Source organism: Hippocampus comes, unplaced genomic scaffold, assembly GCF_001891065.2.
Source record: "Hippocampus comes isolate QL1 unplaced genomic scaffold, H_comes_QL1_v1.1 scaffold92, whole genome shotgun sequence".
Classification (NCBI taxonomy): domain Eukaryota; kingdom Metazoa; phylum Chordata; class Actinopteri; order Syngnathiformes; family Syngnathidae; genus Hippocampus; species Hippocampus comes.
Genome location: NW_017805379.1, coordinates 1,801,579 through 1,822,391, shown reverse-complemented (window position 1 = coordinate 1,822,391; position 20,813 = coordinate 1,801,579). Strand labels below are relative to the sequence as shown.

The 20,813-nt window shown below is 45.9% G+C and overlaps 2 protein-coding genes across 2 annotated transcripts in view; both read left to right on the top strand.

Moving 5' to 3' along the window:
• ganc (glucosidase, alpha; neutral C) overlaps positions 1-9,545 on the top strand; it is a 9,832-nt gene extending 287 nt beyond the window's left edge. Inside the window, exons 2-23 of the mRNA XM_019872668.1 lie at positions 57-119; positions 584-686; positions 872-999; positions 1,961-2,140; positions 2,217-2,244; positions 2,313-2,373; positions 2,960-3,056; positions 3,713-3,884; positions 4,514-4,634; positions 4,840-5,075; positions 5,431-5,637; positions 5,810-5,953; positions 6,674-6,770; positions 6,838-6,939; positions 7,216-7,390; positions 7,478-7,546; positions 7,918-7,982; positions 8,071-8,147; positions 8,212-8,286; positions 8,836-8,949; positions 9,050-9,162; positions 9,238-9,545. Of these exons, the coding sequence (XP_019728227.1) occupies positions 57-119; positions 584-686; positions 872-999; positions 1,961-2,140; positions 2,217-2,244; positions 2,313-2,373; positions 2,960-3,056; positions 3,713-3,884; positions 4,514-4,634; positions 4,840-5,075; positions 5,431-5,637; positions 5,810-5,953; positions 6,674-6,770; positions 6,838-6,939; positions 7,216-7,390; positions 7,478-7,546; positions 7,918-7,982; positions 8,071-8,147; positions 8,212-8,286; positions 8,836-8,949; positions 9,050-9,162; positions 9,238-9,454 (2,644 nt within the window). The 3' untranslated portion in view covers positions 9,455-9,545. The remainder of the gene's footprint in view (positions 1-56; positions 120-583; positions 687-871; positions 1,000-1,960; positions 2,141-2,216; positions 2,245-2,312; positions 2,374-2,959; positions 3,057-3,712; positions 3,885-4,513; positions 4,635-4,839; positions 5,076-5,430; positions 5,638-5,809; positions 5,954-6,673; positions 6,771-6,837; positions 6,940-7,215; positions 7,391-7,477; positions 7,547-7,917; positions 7,983-8,070; positions 8,148-8,211; positions 8,287-8,835; positions 8,950-9,049; positions 9,163-9,237) is intronic.
• Positions 9,546-10,387: 842 nt separating this feature from the next.
• Positions 10,388-20,762, top strand: capn3a (calpain 3a, (p94)). Its single transcript, XM_019872670.1, is given in 20 exon segments — positions 10,388-10,686; positions 10,874-10,943; positions 12,263-12,381; positions 12,498-12,631; positions 12,822-13,272; positions 13,344-13,438; positions 13,523-13,600; positions 14,085-14,245; positions 14,726-14,895; positions 15,285-15,296; positions 15,394-15,602; positions 16,367-16,403; positions 16,656-16,733; positions 17,382-17,439; positions 17,740-17,804; positions 17,968-18,036; positions 18,115-18,193; positions 18,329-18,445; positions 19,658-19,716; positions 19,838-20,762. Coding segments are annotated over 20 exon segments (2,340 nt in total). The 5' UTR covers positions 10,388-10,434; the 3' UTR covers positions 19,865-20,762.
• The last annotated feature ends 51 nt before the right edge of the window (positions 20,763-20,813 follow it).

Here is a 20,813-nt window from a genome sequence, read left to right as displayed (position 1 = left end):
ATATATATCATTATTATATATATGTACATTGTGTTTTTGTTGTTGGTGTTCCACAGTGGTGTGCCTGGTGGTGATGGCAAGCACAAGTTTAAGAAAAGTGATCAGGTCGCCTTTTACAGGTGTGTCACTTCATCATGGTTCTAAATTGTATTTATTTGCATTGAATTTGCCCATTTTGTTGACTTGCCCAATTTAAACTTTATCCACCTTTGCTGCCTTGAAATTTTGCGTTCACCAAATATTTTTTTTATAGTGTAACAATGGAAATATATATTGAATAACACAGATTTTTTTTCAACGTATTTACACACACACACACACACACACACACACGTCAGTTTTTTTATTTCACCGTATTTACCTATCAACTAACGGAATGTGAATACAAACATTTCTGGTTTTAATTTGTTTGAGGTTGTAAAAATTTTATTTTTATGTTTATTTATATTGTACTAACATGCTTTTTGATGTTTTATTTTATTTCTTCTTTGAAATATAATAATACAGAGTAGGAATTATACTCAGTCTGTTTTTAATTTACATTTCATACAATAAATCTCATATCACTCGCAATTTTTGCTAGACGGCAGATGAAGGGTCCCAAAATGCAGTATGAGGCCCTTTTCCATACAATTTTTCTCAGTGAAAAAGGAGTCCACTTCGAGTTGCTGGAACCACACTTAAAGGTATGAAATCCACCTTTCAAAAAAATCTAACATAATTTTTTTTTAAAAAAAAGAAATAGCCCAACTCACGTTGCATCCGGAGTGTGTGAGTTCAGCAAAAGCTCCATCATTTCGCAACAGCCAAGGCGTGTGGACCATCAAGATTTGACTTTTTTTTTTTTTTTGCTTGTTTGTTTTCCCTACAGAGCAAACTGCTTGTGTGCCTGTCGCCCTGCAAAAACAACACAGTCAGGATTGTCATTGACGAACTGCTTCCCATCAAAGTGCGCTACAGGGTCCAGGATGTGCTCACCAAGGAGCCGCAGTGTGAAAAGTGAGGCCGGCCTCACAGAGACTCATCATATGTGGCGGCCTCAGAATAGACCCGTTTTTAAATTGGTTCAATTTAAAGGTTAAAAACCAAGGTGCTTGTGTGTAAAATCAACAAACCCCGAGAGGGGAATGTACACTGTTTGATGTCACTTTACATCTCTTTGAGGTCATGATGCAGGTCATTATGGACCTCGCTAAAGTCATGAGCAACCTCTCTGACACAAGCCTATACACCCTTAGCAGTCATCCTACTCTTATTTGTTACAGTCCTGCACCTCTTTGATGTCAGTGCAAACCTCACTGAGGTCATCAGCAACCTCTTTGTTATCAGCCTACACCACTCGGACACAACTCTACACATTTTGTGGTCATTATAAACCTCTTTCATGTCACCACACTTCTTTGATGACCTTGCAAACATCACTGAAGTCATCATCGACCTCTTTGACATCCGCGTACACCTCTTGACACAACCCTTCACCCTTTGCTATCATCCGACACCTCTTTGTTGTCTTAATGTCATTCCACAGCTTTTTTTGATGTGACGTGCACCTCTTTGACATCAAAATACAGATTTTCATTGATCCTAAACATCTTTGACATCATTACAAATCTCGTTGATGCCATCCTGTGCCTCCATGTAGCCATCATGCACTGCTTTGGTGTCATTTTACAGCATTTGGTCGTCAGACACCTCTTTGACGACATACTACACACCTTTGATGTCACCTACACCTCTTTGACGGGTACCTTGTGTCACATGTAACGCTAACCCTCACTTCTCTAACATCACCAGACACCACTTTGCTTTGATCCATGTCATCATACACCTCTTTGAGGTCGTCACATACTCGCTCCCGTGCCTTTTTGATGTTACGCAAATTTGATATTATCACACACCTATTTGTTGGCATCCGACAAGTCTGTGAACTCATCTCGTCTTCTATTGATGTTCTGGGCAGGGTGAGACTGGAGGAGCAGCAGGATGACTCAGTGATGCTCTGCTGGGCCTCGGGGCTCTACAGTTGTCGCGTGTGGCGCCAACCTTTCCGCATGGTGCTCCTGTGCGAGGGCCAAGAGTTGGTGACCTTCAACGCGGGAAGCAAGCTGTGGTTTGAGAATCTGCGAGAACGTCCCACCGAGTGAGTGTCTCATTTACATGGCGTGTAACATTGAGGTAAAGTATGAAACATTATAGACATTTTTTTTTTTTTTCAGGGACAAGGAAGAAAGAAAAGACGTCAGTGTAGGACACGCCACAACAACCAATTGCTTTATGATTCTTTTATAATGATTGTCTCCTTTTTCTCACAGCTGGAAGAAGACAACCTGTGGAGAGAGACATTCAGGACCTTTGAGGACATCAAAGCCAACGGTTTGGGTTCACGACACCCTCATGCTAATGATGACATCGTTAGGAAATAATTACAAAAGGTGTTCCTGGAGAAGAAAAAATGGCAGTGCAAATATTAGTATACTTGGCTGACGTTTTTCAAATTTGCACTGTTGTGTTTGACGTTAATTGAATAAACATGGTTGGATGGAGTGCAGACACAGTGCAGAGGCCGTGGGTTCCATTCGGGCTCCGGCGTTGGTGTGTAGAGTTTGCATGTTCGCCCCGTGCCTGTGTGGGGTTTCTCGGGGTACTCCGGTTTCCTCCCACGTTCCAAAAACATGCATGGCAGGCTGATTGAACACTCGAAATTGTCCCTCGGTGTGAGTGTGAGCGCAGCTGGTTGTTCGTCTCTGCTTACCCTGCTATTGGCTGGCAACCAGTTCAGGGTGTCCCCCGCCTACTGTCTGAAGGCAGCTGGTATAGGCTCCAGCAACCCCCGCGACCCTCGTGAGGATAAAGCGGATCAGAAATTGAATGGATGGATATGTCATGAATGTTTTCTTGGTTTCTTAGCACTGACGAAGTTGAAGAAGCTAAGTGCGCTGCCGTGTGTTTTACTGCGTAGGACCCAGCAGCATTGGCGCCGACTTGCGTCTCCATGGATTCCACAATGTATTTGGCGTGCCAGAACACCCCGACACTCTCCGCTTGGCAGACACCAGGTCGGTGAAGAACGAAATAAATCCTTCTCCCTGACATTCTGTCCTGTTTTTGCCTCATTGGATTTGTTTTGACATGTAGGATTTGTCATTCTTTCATTCTGAAACGTTCTGACTTTTCCGAGAGTAACCCCCAAATAAAGAGTTTGCCTGTGGTCAGATCAAATTTTCAACAATCACGTTGGACCAGCTGCCCCCTGCCCCCTCACTTAAGACCTCTGAGGAGGTGTACGTTTAGATTGACCATCTGCCTCCAAATTGTCCCTTTTAGCCAGGCTTTACCTCCAATCTGACAAAATGGCAAACACCTGAAAATCAGGATGCCCCAGTAATTTGCGCTCAGACGTAGATGCACTGTTAACTACTCAATGCATGTATTTCCATGGGACAGCGTGCATAAGAAGTTTGAATCACTCCAAAGAACTGTTTGTGTCCACGCCGCACTTGCACAAGTTCCCACAGAAACATGCACCTGGTGCTCTGTGAAGGCTGTTGGGGAAAATCTCGAAGCGGCGAAAAGAGCAAAATGCAACAGAGCTCACGCAGAGGTCCAAATTGTCTACTGCCACCTGTGCAGGAAAAATGAACAGGATGGAAGTGTTAATTGAAAAAGCGTCAATCAAGTATCTGCTTCAATGTCCCCCCCCACTCCCCCGCAGAAATGACGAGCCTTACCGACTGTACAACCTGGACGTGTTCGCCTGCGAGATCAACAGCCATCTGGGCATATATGGCAGCGTCCCGTTCGCGGTGGCTCACAAGCAGGACCGAACTCTGGGAGTCTTTTGGCTCAATGCCTCGGACTCGTTTGTGCACGTCAACTACAGCCAGGTACTGGTGATCCAATCCAAGTTTTTCGTCTGTTGTCCGAGTCCTTGGTCCTCTAGCTGTCTTTAGTTCCGAATCCTCTTTAGATGTAAATCTGGAGACCTTCGTCTTGTTTTATTCTCCTGTCCCAAATCCTAGTCTTTAGTCCAAAATCCTCCATTGTCCCTAGTCTTTTGTCTCTTCCGAATAGCTTTTGTTTTAGTCTTTTGTCCAAAAATCCTCATCTTAGTCTTAATTAAGTCATAGTCCAGTTTTGGTCATGAGTACTATCTTAGTCATTCGTGCTGTTTTAGTTTTTAGGAAAAAGTCCAACTTTTTTTTTTGTTCTATTTCCTAGTCCTGATTCCCCTTTTAGTCTTCAGTCAGTCGTGTCTTTTGGACTGTCTTAGTCTTGATGTCCTTGTCTTTCTGAGTTCCGTCGCTCTAAGTCCTTTTTTAGTCTGCCTGAGTCTTTATTATTCAGTCCCAGTTTTTGGTGAAAAATCATAGTTCTTAGTCCGGTTTTGGTCTTTCAGAAAACTGATGAAACATCGTAGTCCTCTTGCAAAAGCAATTAAGTCTTGCTCAGTCCTGTCTCAAAGATGTTCTGATGGATAATTCTCACTTTTTTTGGGCGGGGGGACTTTCACCAGGAAGACAGCCTGCCGCCCCACACCGACATCCACTGGCTCTCTGAGAGCGGCGTGATAGACTGCATGGTTTTGCTGGGCCCGAGTCCGGCACAGATGTACCGCCAGTACGCTGAGCTGACGGGTAAGTGAAGCGACAGATCACACTCGCCGTTTTCCTAGATGTAAACGTCACAGCCACAACGCGGACGCTGTGTTCAGAATCATTCATTCAGTCACTCTCGAATCATTACAACGTCAAGTGAGTCATGTCATAGTCCCCCACCCCCCGCCAACCCCCCAAAAAAAGTCTCTCTCTAGTGAATAACACAGCCTGACACTCCATCCAGGGTACCATGCCCTCCCGCCTCTGTTCTCCCTGGGCTACCACCATTCGCGCTGGGACGACGACACCCAAGAGGCCGTGGCAGAGGTGGACGACAAGTTTGACCACCACCGCATCCCGTACGATGTCATGTGGCTGGATATCGAACACACGCGCGGGAAGCGCTTCTTCACCTGGAACCCCGAGCTGTTTCCTGACCCGGCCAGGCTGCAGCGCCAGCTGGAGCAGAAGAACAGGAAGGTCCGTCACCTGTGTTCTGTCTTTAGTTCTCTGTCATTATATCGGCCTTTCTTAGTTTTGAGAACCACGTCCCAGTCTTTAGACCTTTGTCCTAGTCTGTCAGTCTTGTCTAATTACTAGACCCCTCCTTAGCCTTTTGTCCTAAATCTTAGTCTTCAGACCTAAGTCTTAGTCCTATCTGAGTCTTTAGCACTAGTCCCGAATCCGATTTCTTAGTTCTATTCTGTTGTTACGAAGTCACAGAGTCTTGAGTCCAAAGCCCTCGTCCTCGTTCATGTGAAATCCTTCTTATGTCCCGTTTTATTCTTTAGTTCGTTTTTTTCCCCGACCCAGCCAGTCTGTCTTCTGATTTCAGTTGGTGGTTATCATTAATCCACCCATCATGATCGATCCTGATTGGTCGCTATACCGCGAGGGGCTAGACAGAGAGATTTTCGTCATGGACAGACAGAAGCAGACATTCACGGGCACGTCCTGGGCGGGCGACTCGCATTATCCGGACTTCAGCAACCCGCGTGCCCGGGCCTGGTACGCCAAGTGCTTTTCCCTGGATCGGTACAAGGTTAGTGTGAAAATGATCTTTTGTGTCAAGACTGTCTTTCGTCCCATTTCTCACACTAATTTGTCATAGGAATTGCTGTCATTGTTAAGCCAAACATCAAATGTTTAATATGTTAATGTTTCATAAAATGAAGGTCATTTTATGATTTTTTTGGATGTGTTTCATGACCCAGGGCTCGACGCCATTGTTGCACGTGTGGGCTGACATGAACGAACCCACAGTGTTCTCCGGGCCTGAGTTGACGATGCCTAAGGATGCGCTTCATTATGGGGGCTGGGAACACCGCGACTTGCATAACCTGTACAGCTTTTACCAGGTGAGATTGTAGTATTCGAACAAATATTGACTTGACTGGAATGTTTGAACAAAAAAAAAAAACCCAAAAAACTGGCAGAATGTGATGACGCCTGAAGCGCTTAGCAAACATTGTAATACACATCAGTAAATATCAGTGGTAAGATATCAGAGGGACTATGTAACAATTTGTATGGAAAATGGGCCGATCTGTGGATCATTCATCCATCCGTTTTCTTAGGTCGCGGGGCGTGCTGGAGCAAAAAAAAAAAATCAGAAGCTAACTTTGGTCTTCCTTAGCTCTAACGATAGAGATCAGAACGGAAGCTAACAATAGACGCTGTTGTTTAAACTAACATTGGAGAGCTAACATTAAAGCTAACGTTGGAGGCTGATGTTGGTTCCTCCTTAGTTCTAATGTTATTCTTGAATGTGAAGATAAACTGCAGCTAACATGAGTGTGCGCACCGTGCTTTACTGTTATTACATTTAAAAGTGATTTAAGTGTCTGGCGGGGCTAAAACTATTAAAAAAATTTTATATGGGGTCGCATCATCGCAGTTATTCACAGATGGGTCTGGAAAACATCCTCTGCGATTTCACCGAATTAAATATATTTTAAAAAAACAATAAAATAGTGCATAACTTTTTAAGTTTGTTTTCTAAATTAAAAAGAAAGAAAGGTTGATACATGTACAGCACCACACGTTAAATTTTTATGTGATCCTTTCATCTCTCCTAGCAAATGGCATTAGTGGACAGCCTGGTGACCCGCTCCGGTGGCACCGAGAGACCTTTCATCCTGTCTCGGGCCTTCTTCGCCGGGACTCAGAGACTAGGTATGCGGATCAACTTTGAATTTGGCTGAGAAACGGAAACCTGAACCCCCAAATGTTTCTCATGCAGCAGCCGTGTGGACTGGCGACAATCTCTCTACTTGGGAGTACCTGAAGATCTCCATCCCCATGTGTCTGTCCATGTGTGTCACAGGCCTCTCGTTTTGCGGAGGTGAGTCCAAAAAAAATAATAAAATGTAAATAGCTCTCAGTTGACAAAATGGTCGTTGAGACGATTAGAAAATGGAGGTCGTATTAGATAATGCGCGAAGTCACTTACGAGGAACGTACCAGAAGATAAGCAGAACCTTGACGTGATAGATCTAATTATGGAGCCTTGATGAGGCATTTCCATCCATGTCCTATGACGTATAAAACAATCTGTTTTTGGAAGCGATTTATCTTTACCTTGAGGGAACAGCTTGAAATGTTTTCCTGTGCCTTTCAGCCGACATTGGTGGATTCATCCCTGAGCCGAGCCCCGAGTTGCTGATCCGCTGGTACCAAGCCGCCTGCCTGCAGCCCTTCTTCCGAGGTCACTCGTCGATGAACACGGTGCGCCGGGAGCCCTGGCTGTTCGAGAAGAATGTGACCGACGCCATCCGAAGTGTCATCGATGAACGGTACAATAGCATGATGATCCTTTGCCTCGACTTGCATTCGCCTCATTGGAGAAATAATTCCAAAATAACAAGCGTCTGGATTCTCAGGTACCGCTTGCTACCTTACTGGTACACTGTCTTCTACCGGGCTCACATCGACGGCTTGCCCGTACTCAGGTCAGTGTCTGCTGCTCGCTAGATAAGATCCGAACATTTTATTGGGTTGTTCCTCCATATTTTAGCATTCAACAGACTTGGAGTCATTTAGTTAGTAACTCGAACAGAATCCGTTCTGAGACACGAGTTCACTTTCAAGTGGTTCTGTTTTGATTCGCATTTTGAAAAAAATCTTTCTGTGCGTGGTGGGTGGTTGATGCCACCTACAGGCCTGGACTGAAAAATGTCCATCTATCCATCATTGATAATGAATTGCTTATCCTCGCAAGGGCATGCTGGAGCCTATCCCAGCTGTCTTCAGCATCATTTTAAATGTATGGAATCTCATTTGCCTTTGCGGTTGTCCCTGAAGTGGTGCCACTTATGTTCAGGCCTCTGTGGCTCGAGTTCCCTGAGGAGAAGAGCATCTTCAGCGTGGACCACCAGTACATGATCGGTAATGTCACCTTTTTGCTTAAATTATTATTATTTTTTTGAACCCAGACCGCATTTGTTCTATTCATTTATCTGAATATTGAACACAGGAGACGCACTGATGGCGTGTCCCGTCACGGAATCCGGAGTTGCGGAACTGGAAGTCATATTTCCCGGGGCGGAGCAGGTAGCGTAAATATTGATTCAAGAGGTTAGAACTGTTGAATATATTGTTTTTTCCTGTATTTTAGCTTTGGTATGATGTGAAATCGGCAGAGGTGCACCACGGGGGAGGGACTCCGAGTTTGCCGGTAACCTTGGAAACGGTAAATGTTTGTTTTTTTTTCCTTTTCATCTTGTCAGGCTTCTGACGTCTCGGTCAAAAATGACGCTTCCGTGGAGGAAGCGTCATGTTTGACTGAAAAAAAGAAGTACTGCAGACAGAAGCAACCGCAAACAAACGTTTAACTGCACATTACAGAGTTAATGTTGAAAAGTCATCAAATCACATTTAATACATTTAATAAAGGTTTTATGATGGCCACAATTTCCGAATTAATCAACTGGCAAAATAACCAACCAATTAACAAACTGTAACTGGCGAATCAACCCATTAACCGACGCACTCAAAACATACGTTTTTTTTCACTGAATAAATAACAAACCAGCCAACCGACCAACCAAAGAACCGACCTGACTGAATGACTGACTAATCGATCAGCTAACTCCCGAACCAACCTCTAAACAAATCGCTCAACCGACCCCAAATACTACCTACAACATGCCTGCTGATAATGGTTTTATGATGACCAACTATTAACCTATAACCAACCATTGGAGTGAACAAACGTGTGCATTTCGTGCAATGTCATCAGATTCCGCTGTACCAGCGAGGCGGTACGGTGGTGTGCCGCGCCGTCGCGGTTGGGACTTGCACCGCCGACCTCCAGAAGACGCCGCTTGCCGTGACAGTGGCTCTGGACGCTCAGGTGAGAGGAGCAAAGCGAACTGGATAGTCGCAGCATGGCAGGTCGTTTCAGAGCTGCAGTTTGCGGCAATCTCTGTTTTTTTCTGTCCAATCTACCACAGGGTGCCGCCAACGGTGAGGTGTACCTGGATGATGGCCACACCTTCTCGTACCGTGACAAGCGGGAGTTCTGCCTACGCTCCTTCCACATGATGGCAGGACGCCTGCAGTGCCGGTGAGTTCTCCTTCCTCCCCCGTTCTCGTTCTATATTCATCACGCTCGGACATCTCAACCCTGTCAACTCGGCAGCGACGCCAGCGAAGCGGGAAGCTACAAGTGCGGCATAGCGGTGCGCTCAGTGGAGGTCCTGGGATTGCGGGGCCAGCCGTCAGCGGTGCGGGTTTACAGGGCGGGGGCGACCGAGGGCGTCTCAGTGGAGTATGAGTACAACCCGGAGCGGCGCTCGCTCACTGTCGGCGAGTTGGAGCTCACCGTCGAGGACGACTGGGACATCCAGATATGTTGAGTTTCTGTCACAGCATACCCCTGACCATTTGGAAGATTGCATTGATTGAATCGAATTATAGATTGATCCAAAAAATAAATCAAATACTTAAGATGAAAACAAAAAATGTCCTGTCTTTATTAAATGGATATTAGGGGTGTGTCGCTCCAATAAAAGACGTATTAGATGCCTTTTTTTTGGGGAGGATACCTTTTCCCAGTTTTTGTCCCTTTGGAAGAAATCTGGCGGGGCGGTGGAGGACTGGCGTGCTCCAAACGGGTTCTTGCTGAGAACGCTCGACGCTGAGCTCCAATTGAGAGGTGCTTGAATGCCTTCTGCTGAGGCAGGGCATCCAGCGGCCATGCTTTGGATGGCCTCCGGCACGGCCCGCTGGCCTTTGTGTCACCCACCAATGACAAACGCGACATTGTGTGTCGGCCCAATGGTCACCACACACACACACACACACACACACACACACACACACACACACACACACACACACACACACACACACGCACACATACACACACATGCACAAAGTATGTGTGTGTTACGTGCCATTTCTGTGCATGTATGTTGGCTGAATTGACTTTTTCTGAGCGTTCGGAGGGGGAAGCTGCGTCACCGCCACGGAGGGCCAATTACCACTTGTTCTTTGGATTTATGCCAGCGTGTCCAGCTTGGCGACTTTAGTCCAAGTGGCAACTTTGGTAAGAAAAAAAAACAAAACACAAGTTTTCTCTCTCACACACACACACACCCACACGCGCGCACACACACACACACACACACACACACACACATACACACACACACATACACACACACACACACACATATACACACACACACACACACACACACACACACATACACACACACACATACACACACACACACACACATATACACACACACACACACACACACACACACGCACAAACGCACACGCATGCCACACCATAGAAGGTGAGCGAGAGAGAGCGAGGGGGGACGAGATGCCCTACAGACCGTCTGGCTTTTTCTGCGACCGGCTCATCCGCGAGCGAGAGCGTCGCGACGGCGAAGGCACCCTCAACAAGCCGCTGCGCTTCAACGGCCAGGACTTTGTCGCCCTGCGGCAAGAGTACGTCCAGCGCGGGACCCTCTTTGACGACGACTCCTTCCCGGCCAGCATTGAGTCGCTGGGCTTCAGAGAGCTCGGACACAAGTCCAACAAGGTCAAGAACATCGTTTGGAAGAGGCCCAAAGTAAGTGGGAGGGATTCAGGATGGATGATTGACAGGCGGGGGGAGGGGGGTTCGATCACATGTGTGTGGTGTGAAATGGGCAGTCATCTAATAGTTTATTGCAGTTGATGACGATCGAGCAAAGGCGTTTTTTTTTTTACATTTTTAATACGGAGGAATGTACCTTTGTTTGTTGTGCATTGTGCAGGAAATTAGCGAGAAACCACAGTTCATTGTGGGCGGGGCCAGTCGCACTGACATCTGCCAGGGTGATCTCGGTGAGTGTTTGTGTACCGCACTTATCACCAAAAATGTACCACAAGCCATAATTGCGAAGCAACGATTTGGAAAAAAAATGTCAATCACGACTTAGCATTTTTATCATAGCGTGTGTTTCTGCACAACATTTTCAGCAGGGCCCACCAAGTTAGCATTTCACATTTTTTTTACAAAGAAATTATTGCAGAATTGTTTTTGGTGGATTTTTTTTTTGTTCCATTAAACTTGTAATTTATGTTAAAAACAAATTCTATTCACATTGGTTATTTAAGTCGCTGATGGTGTCGTGGTACACTCGGTTGACTTGTGTGCGGACAGCGTGGGGTCGCTTCCTGTGGTTACTCTTTTGGAAGGGCATCCAGCCAGCAGCACTTCTCATTGTTGAGCCTGTCAATGAAGGCTCGAAGCCCCCCCCCCCCCACCCCCAAAAAAAAGTTGCATCAGTGGACAACTAACTGAACGTGAGAAGCTCAACGACGCGTGTTGGGTTGTGAATTTGGTTTCTGGGCCTTCAGGAGGGAGAGGACATACTCCACTTAATCCATTACTTCGCACCACTTGCATCGCATGGCAAAAGTAGTGATTTGCTGCCATCTTCGAGCATCGAGGTTCCTAAAGAACTGTATCGAATTGAGTTGAGGAGCTTCACTGAGCAAAAATAGTGTTTCGCCACCGTCTTGAGGCATCTTGGTGGCAAGCAACTGTTGAAGTGAGTTGAGAAATTTGATCCTGACACAACTAGTGCTTTGTCATCAACCTGGTGCTCAGGAACTATGTTGATGTGAGTTGAGGAGCTTCATTTAGACCAAAAAAAAAGTGCTTTGCCATCATCTTGTTATCATGGAATGCTGTTGAAGCCAAATGATGGGCTTAATTTAGGGCCAAAGAAGCACTTTGCCGCCTTCTCGAGTCATTTTGTTGCCCAGGAAGGACGATTAAGTGAGCGCAGGTGCTTCATGAAGGCAAAGGTATTTCTTTGCCGCACCAGGGCTCAGTCCGTAATCCCCCTTCAAAACGGTCACAATTGTCGACAGATGTAACATGATAGCGGCAAAGCACTACTTTTGTTTCACTGAAACAAGGGTCCACTATCATTGAAGTCACTTGGGCCAGGCTGAGCTCGACTGATACAGAAGGCGCCGCGCAGATTAAATTGACATGGCAACACGTCAAAGCTGAATTCTGATTTGGACGTCAAAGCAATCGGCATACATTTACTGTCGGTTGTAAATGTAGATCGGCGCTTTTGATCGTGTTTCGACCTCGCTGGGTCTGACCTCCCACCACCAGTGTGTTGCACCCACCTTTTTGTGCACAGGTGACTGCTGGCTGCTGGCCGCCATAGCCTGCCTCACCCTCAACGAAAAGCTCCTCTACCGGGTGGTTCCTCCAGACCAGAGTTTGACGCAGGACTACGCCGGAATCTTCCACTTCCAGGTCAACCATCGAGTTTCCGAGGCCCTCGTTCTTCATCTCGTCTCTGCATGAATGACAAATTTTTTTTACTTCCCTGATGTTGGCGATCTCCCCCGCCCCTGGTCCCTTTTGCACAGTTCTGGCGCTATGGCGACTGGGTGGACGTCGTCATCGATGACCGGATCCCCACCTTAAACAACCAGCTGGTGTTCACAAAGTCAGCGGAGAGAAACGAGTTCTGGAGTGCCCTGCTGGAAAAGGCCTACGCAAAGTGAGACGCTGGATTTATTCAAATCATTTGAATCGAAAAGTCTGATTGATATTTTGACAGGGATTGGGGGGCGGGGGGGGGGGGGCTCATTCTGCCGGACCATACTTTGTTTTTGAACCACCCATATACCTGTACATATTCATGCATGTCCAACATTGCGACTCATGGCCCTTGTCCCGGCTGTGTCCAGACTGCACGGCTCCTATGAAGCCCTTAAGGGCGGCAACACCACCGAGGCCATGGAAGACTTCACGGGTGGGGTGACCGAGTTTTACGAGATGAAGGAGGCCCCCAAAGATCTCTACAAGATCATGAAGAAGGCTCTGGAGAGAGGTTCCCTCATGGGCTGCTCCATTGATGTGAGTTTTACGCAATGTGGCGTGATTTTTTTTTTTTTTGGAATGCTTTGAGTAGAAGGAAGCCAGTCAGCCATGAAGGTACGTTTGCTTTCGTCACTCCTTCTTCTTTGACTGTTAGAATTGACTTTGGGAACACCGATTTAACCACAATTATTGTTGTGAACAAAAGACACACTTGGTTACGTTTGCGTCCCTCAGTCCCTTGTCCCTGCTCGCTTCGAGACCCGGACTGCCACGGGTCTAGTGAAGGGCCACGCTTACTCTGTGACGGCGGTGGAGGAGGTAAAAGACGGGCAGCGATCGCTTGAAAAGCTTGATTAGGAAAATGAATGCTATGTTTTTGTCTTTGGCAGTGTCGACCCTCGCAGCACAAAGAGACCAAAGTGCGACTCGTCCGTCTCAGGAACCCTTGGGGCCAGGTGGAGTGGAACGGACCCTGGAGCGACAAGTCAGGATCCCTCCCGGAGAAATTCTAGTCCACAGTAGAGGGTCTTGGCTACTTTTAAATTTTGGTCGTCTGTTCCCTTTTTAGCTCCAAGGAGTGGGCCGCACTAGCCATGGCTGAGAAGGAGAAGCTACAGCACAAGAGCGCAGAGGATGGAGAGTTCTGGTAATGTGGTGTGAGACAAGTTACTTTAAAAATGTATTTCAAGAAAATGGATAAAAAAAAAAAAAAAGTTACTTTAAAAATGTATTTCAAGAAAATGGGTTTTCTCCAGAATAAAAGATCATAAGAAAAAAACATTTTTTCCTTTTTTAAATTCTAGTTTTCTCGGACAAATATATTTTCAAAAAAACGTTTTAGAAAAAGGTAACATTTATTTTGAGATTTTTTTTCTTTCAAGGGAATCCTCCTCTTCCCCTCAAAATGAATATAACTATTATTTTCTGGACTGTATTATTTTTCCTGATATAAATATGAAATTCTTCTTGAGAAAAAAATCTTTAAAAAAATGTACATTTTCTTGATTTCTTGATTAAGAGAGCAGACAGGTTTGCAGCTTCACTGATTGATTCATCCATCAGTCCAACCCATCCTTAAAATCCTGACTCCCCTCCATCCGGTACCTGATCTCGTATTCGTCCTTCTCCAGGATGTCCTTTGAGGACTTCAAGAAGAACTACACAAAGATCGAGATCTGCAACCTCACGCCCGACGCCCTGGAGGACGACAAGATCCACAAGTGGACCGTCTCTGTGAACGAAGGCCGCTGGGTTCGAGGCTGCTCGGCCGGAGGCTGCAGAAACTACCCTGGTAAGAGACACGTCCGCCGAACCGAAATCAGAAAGCAATCAGACATACCGAGGCTGAAGGAACTATGGTCCCGATTTACTAAGATCCCAAACAACGGATGCTGAATTTCACACCCTGTTTATCATTGCCTGTAAATCATGGGACAGCATACCGGAAAAGCTGCGCCGGGAGAAGCCAGTTGTCATTGTGAGCTGATTAAAACCCCAACGGAAGGAAATGCAGGGATTTTGTTAAAAGTTATATGGCATGACTCCTTCTTGTGACTGCCCCTGTGAAAGTCAGCGCGTGACCATTCCGAAGCTCCAAAATTGCAAATTTGTTCAACAGACACTATGTTGCACTACATTTTGTTTCTGGCTGACGTGAGGAGAAAAGGTAGCTGGGAACAGGGTCAGTCTCGGCAACCCGCTTAGACCGCCCAGATCTGGATAACTGGCAGAAGCTGGTTTTGAACCACACAGCTCGTTTTCGAACCCGCAGAGACGTTCTGGACCAACCCTCAGTACCGCCTTCGTTTGCTGGAAGAGGACGACGACCCGGAGGACAGTGAGGTTGGCTGCACCTTCGTTGTGGCTCTAATGCAGAAGAACAGGCGGAAAGAGCGCAGGACGGGTGCCAATTTGTTCACCATTGGCTTTGCCATCTACGAGGTTCGTAAGCCGGCTTCTGTTTTGGATAATCACATTAAAATTATAGACTAGACCTTTATACCATTCCCAAAAACAGAAAATAAACAAAAGGCAAGTAAACAAAACAAGGTTTCAGAATCGTAAAACACCAAGCCCTTGCCTCTGCTGTAAAATAGATGCTACTTCAGCTAGCATCTTTCTTTAGCCGCCACGTTTGAGCCGCAAAAGCAGATTGAACTGTAAGGCAATGTAACATGATGTACAGTTTGAACATTGAATTCAGTGATTTTTTTTTTACGTACCGAAAGAGGTACCACACTTTCAGAATTACTGCCCAAGCACCCGAGGAGTTCCAATTTCCAAGCGGAAGGAGGTCCTAATTGTTAACCATCTCCTCTGTCTGTCCACAGGTGCCGAAGGAGGTAAGTTCGTCCCCACCCAGGATCCGAGCTCTGAGGTGAATCTTTCTCCTTAGTCTCGGGAAGGGTTCGCACCAGAATGTTCCGCGCCCTCTTCCAGATGCACGGCAACAAGCAACACATGCCCAAGGACTTCTTCCTGGTCAATTCATCAAGGGCGCGCTGCAAGTCGTACATCAACCTGCGCGAGGTCACCCAGCGCTTCCGGCTGAGTCCCGGAGAGTACGTCATCGTGCCGTCCACGTACGAGCCCCATCAGGAGGGCGAGTTCATCCTGCGGGTTTTCTCCGAAAAGAGGAACACGTCAGAGTGAGTGGCCGCCGTTTTACGGGTTCTTTTTGGGGGGACAGCCAGGCACTCATTTGTAGTCTTAGATGACTTCGGCTAACAGCGATGGAATTACAGTGACTCCTCACATGTTCGTGGTTCAAATACAAAAGTGGGTTTGTGAGTGGGGTGTCATGGTCGGTGGTGTGGGAGAGGGGGATTTTGAGGTACACTGCCAAGAACGAACCATTTTAATGGAGATTTGATTTATAGAGCTGGAAGAAAGCGGCCCCAGTTCGAGGCTGTTATGGAATCTTTTTTAAGACAAGCCAATCCCGGCTGGGGCAATCTGCGGTAAACGTTCAAAAATGTCTTCACTGAACCACTGCCGTCACCGGACCCCCTTCCACTCTCCCACCGCGGGCCCAGAAGACCAGACGTCGGCTGATGGACTGTGGGAGCCTGCACGGGAATCCGCAGTCAACTTTCTCCAACTGGGATACTCACACATGCCGCATGCTACTACTGATGATTATAACTAGCGACGGGCATGATAATGGATGAAGGAATTATCGATTAATGGAGTCTGCTATGGGAAGTTCGTCGCTCCCAGAAATCTGTTGATTGTTAATTCCTCAATGTGTATGACGTCAAATGCCCGCCGCTAATTATATCAGCAGCAGCGGCTCAAATAGTTTCTCTTAGCGCACGGCATCAAGCGAGTGAGCTGATTGGCTCAATGGTCCGCCACGTGATATGTAATTATTGCTGTTGTTGGTAATCGTGGTGACCGTTTCTTCTCTCAGGGAGATAGAGAACAGGATTGAGGCCGACCATCCCGTGGTGAGTCTCCATTTTTTTTTTTTTTTTGTACTTTTATGGTCAATTTGTGCCTTCTCTAAAAGTAATGTCCACTTTTGATTGACATTTTCAGAGAGGCATTTGTGTGTTTGTTATTGCACATTGTAGTTTACAGTGGCGTACAATTGCATGAATGACAGAAAAAAAATCTTATGACTACATTTTAATAAAACAAATGTCTCACCACGGTGGTCCGGGCCCCCCTTATCTCCACGTCCATCCCTACATCACCAGCCCATGCCATCCTCAGCGGAGGAGGAGAACGAGGAGGACCAGCAGTTCCGGATCATTTTTCAAGAGATTGCTGGCGACGTGAGTATAGACAACCAGAGGTGGCAAAAGTACTCACAATATGTACTCAAGGGGGAGTTTAGAGTTTTAAAACTGCTAGCAAGATTAGAACGTAGCCTCACTTCACTAATCTCTTCCACCACCGTCAAGCTTCCACAAAATAGCAGCCCGAGCAACACTAAGCTAGCATTAAAGCTGTCAGCGAGCTGATGTTAGCCAAAGCTGCTACGTTGGTATCATGACTCGGTGTGGAGTGTTACTACAACACTAAATGTCACAAGGTCTTCCCCTCATTTTAACATTGTATCTTAGCACCAACACACCACAAGAGGGCGCTAAAGCAATATTTTTACATTAGACACGAATTAGTGAGCTGTCCCTTTTTATCAGTCCCGTCGATCTCAATAAAAAAAAACCCTACGTCATGCCGCCGTGATCCCCAAAGGTTGAAAAAAGTAACGAGTCTATGAGAAAGTAGAAAGGTCACAAAAAAGTTAACAGCAAAATAAATACCCAAGTCCGTACACATACCAGAAAAATCCACTTACTGACAGTCATGAATTATTTGTACCTTGTTACTTCCCTTCACTGCAAATCGTGATAAAAAGGGGGAACGGGCTGAGTCTAACGTCTGTGATAAGAACACACAAGTGACTTTCCCTCTTGCAGGACATGGAGGTCACGGCCAACGAGCTGAGAAAGGTTCTCAACAGAGCCATGAGCAAGCGTGAGTAAATTTAAGGCGTTAAATCGTTTCACCGTGGCATCACGCGTACTTCCGAGTGGCAAAAGGGGGTCACGTAGATGGCGCTAACCATTAGGCTAGTCATTTGGTTTTGTGAAGGCAAGATTTTGCCATTGTTTTCAGTTCAAGTCAGAAGTCGGCAATCACTTTCTGCCACGTGGAAGTACCTGGGCGCCAAATGTTTACAAACACAATGAAATGGGGTATTAAGAACAGTAATTAATGATTCATGATAATAACGATGATGATGATGATGGCGGTGGTCTTTATGATGTGCTCCAGACAATTACTTGAGTACAGAGGGCTTCAGCCTGGAGAGCTGCAGGAGCATGATAGCTCTGATGGATGTATCCTTCGTATCGAGTGCAAAACAGGGCGACAGCTTGGCCGCATCTTTCTCATTTACTTTATTTTTATTATTATTATTATAGAGAGAGAGATAATAGAAATATCTACTATGTACATTTTGTATATTTTACAAAAGGTTAGGTCTTAACTGCCTGGACTCAGATGGACGGAACAAGCCGCCTCAACTTTCAGGAGTTCCGCCATCTATGGAATAAAATCAAACAATGGCAGGTCAGGAAGTGCTGAAACGTCCTCGACATTTTTAAAAATTTTTCTCCTGCACTCAAATTTTCAATCGCTCTCTTCCAGGAAATCTTTCAGCACTACAACCCCAATCAGTCGGGCAGCATCAACAGCTACGAGATGAGGAACGCTGTCAACGATGCAGGTATTGGAAGCCATCTTCCTTCACCGCCTTTACGGTTGCCATCGCCGTCACCGTCACTCGTGTCGACGTTCATGAACTCACCCTGTTGTGAATGTTCTTGTCACTGTGTAGTCATGTGTCTTGTGTCCTGCTCAGGCTTCCGCCTCAACAACCAGCTGTATGACATCATCACCATGCGCTACGCCAACGAGAGCATGAACATCGACTTCGACAGCTTCATCAGCTGCCTGGTCCGCCTCGAGGCCATGTTCAGTAAGTGCCGTGTCATCGGGAAATTCAGGACGTAAAATGTAGGAAGATATTCAGGAAGTCGTCCATGTCCTGTATGTCGGAGGTATTCAGTAAATCACCCGTGTTTTGGAAGTCAAGATGAAGTCTCGGATGATTTTAGGATGTCGGCTACGTTTAGAAAGTTGGCTGAGTTCAGGAAGTCAGATAAGTTCAGAAAGCCGACCGCCTTGAAGAAATCGGATGAGTTTAATAAGTCAGCTATATTTTGTTGAAGTTTGTTATGTTCTGGTTTCATTTAACGTCTGTGGTCGTTGATGGGAGAATGGTACACTTGCCTGACTTGTGTGCAGGCAGCGTGGGATCGGTTCCAACTCAGTGAGGGTGTCAACGAGTCTGAATAGTTGTTTGTCCCAATTTAAGTGACTGACTGGCGAACAGTTCAGGGTGTAGTCCGCCTTTCACCCTAAATCAGATGGGAAAGGCTCCCACGACCTGTTCAGGATAAGGATCTTTTGAGAAAAGATCTACTTTTCGATTAACCAACATCCCGCGATCGACCCGTTACCTCACACGCGCACATACGCACGCATGCCCTGATGAGCAACAGCCATAACGGCCCAGTTATTAACTAAACAGAAAAATAAACAGACACAAAATTGTGTGAGTGTGTGAAAAGCAATCACTGCCTACCTTTGTAGAAACCTGATGCCGAGGCATAGGACGCACTTTTGCAGCGTGTTAACGATCGTAGCTCACGTGTACCGTTTAAAAATGCTTCTCCCGGCACTCCTAGTTCCCATTCTTTGTCGGTAACCTCCGTGAATTGTACATGAAACAAACTCTATATGATAATAATAATAATAACAGTAAAAGATATAGCGTAACAACCGTGATAGCAAGCTGCAATTGCCGACTGCTGACCGCTAACAACTTCCGGGATGCAGGTCGCGCGCAACCGTAGATTAAAGGTGACCTGCTTTTTTTATTTTATTTTATTGAATATATTTGTAAAAGTGAGACTGATAGGATACTAAGGGCGCAGTGTGCACTAACACAAAAAAAATATCATATTTGTAACACGCACACAGACACAAAAATGTTTTGGGTTGTTTTTTTTTCCCCCTCCCGATCAACTTTAGACCAGTCCGCGAGCTACCGGTAGATCGCGATCGATGTATCGGGCACCCCTGGATAAACGTCTGCTTTTGGTTTTTTTTTTGTCCTGCCCCAAAGGGGCGTTTCAGGCGTTCGATCAGGATGGCGATGGTACAATCCGACTCAGTGTACTGGAGGTAATTACAACACCTGACATACCAGTTTGATGTGTATTAAATCAAAAACGGGATTTCTTTCCGAGTTGCACTCTGTTGTGACTCGCTCAAGTCCAAATATAAACAGATGTCACCCTTGCAGTGGCTCCAGTTGACCATGTACGCCTAAGGAAAAGTGCCGCGCATGGACCAGACCTGCCAAGACTTTACCTCATGACCTCCCGTGCCGCTTCTCATCTTCCTCCTCACTCAATTCAGGACATTTGTATCGATTTTGTGTTTCGTCCTACTTCCATCCCCAACCCGCCTCAAGAAATCACTCAACCACAGAGACACCTTTCCTCCCATCCCACCAACACTTCCTCCTCAGTTCCGGCCATTTGCATCTCTTCTGTACTTTTGTTCTTTTTCCCCTCAACCCGCCCAAAGAAATCATTCTCTTTTGTCATTTTCATTCATGGAGACACATTTGCTCCCCCCGTTTCCGGACAGGCCTTTTACATCTACTTTGTGCTTTTGTCCTCTTACCACCCCTTACATTTTTCACTCTTTCCACATCATTCTGCCATCATTTCCTCCACACCACCTCTTCCTCCACTGTGCATCCCATTTGCATCTACGGAGACCCCTTTCCTTCCTGCCACCTTTTTTTCACTCAGGCATCACACACACACAACGACCTCTTTTGACGTCTGTCACCATACCTCACAGAGCCTCACACAGACACAAAAAACATTACCTGTAGGTGAGGACTCACAGTGGACAAAGTTGTTAAACGATTTTTTTTTTTTTTTTTTGGTTCATACCGTTTTAGGTTCCCCTCAGTAATTGAAGAAGAGAATACGGCTAGAAAAGGTTGGACTGCTGCTTTTTTGTTGTTGTTGTGATTTTGCTATTTAAGGCTTTGGTCAAATGAGTGTAATGCATTTTTAGAAGCATTTTATCCCCACCAATATATCAGTAACATGTTTTAAGTAACACGCTTGACAATGTTCACAAAGCGTTTCGGACAGTAGACCTCTACAAAGGCCATTTTAATGTTAAAAATGTAATAAAATTATATTTCAAGCCTACCACTTACAAGCTGATCTGATATTGAACAAGTGTTTTTTTAATTG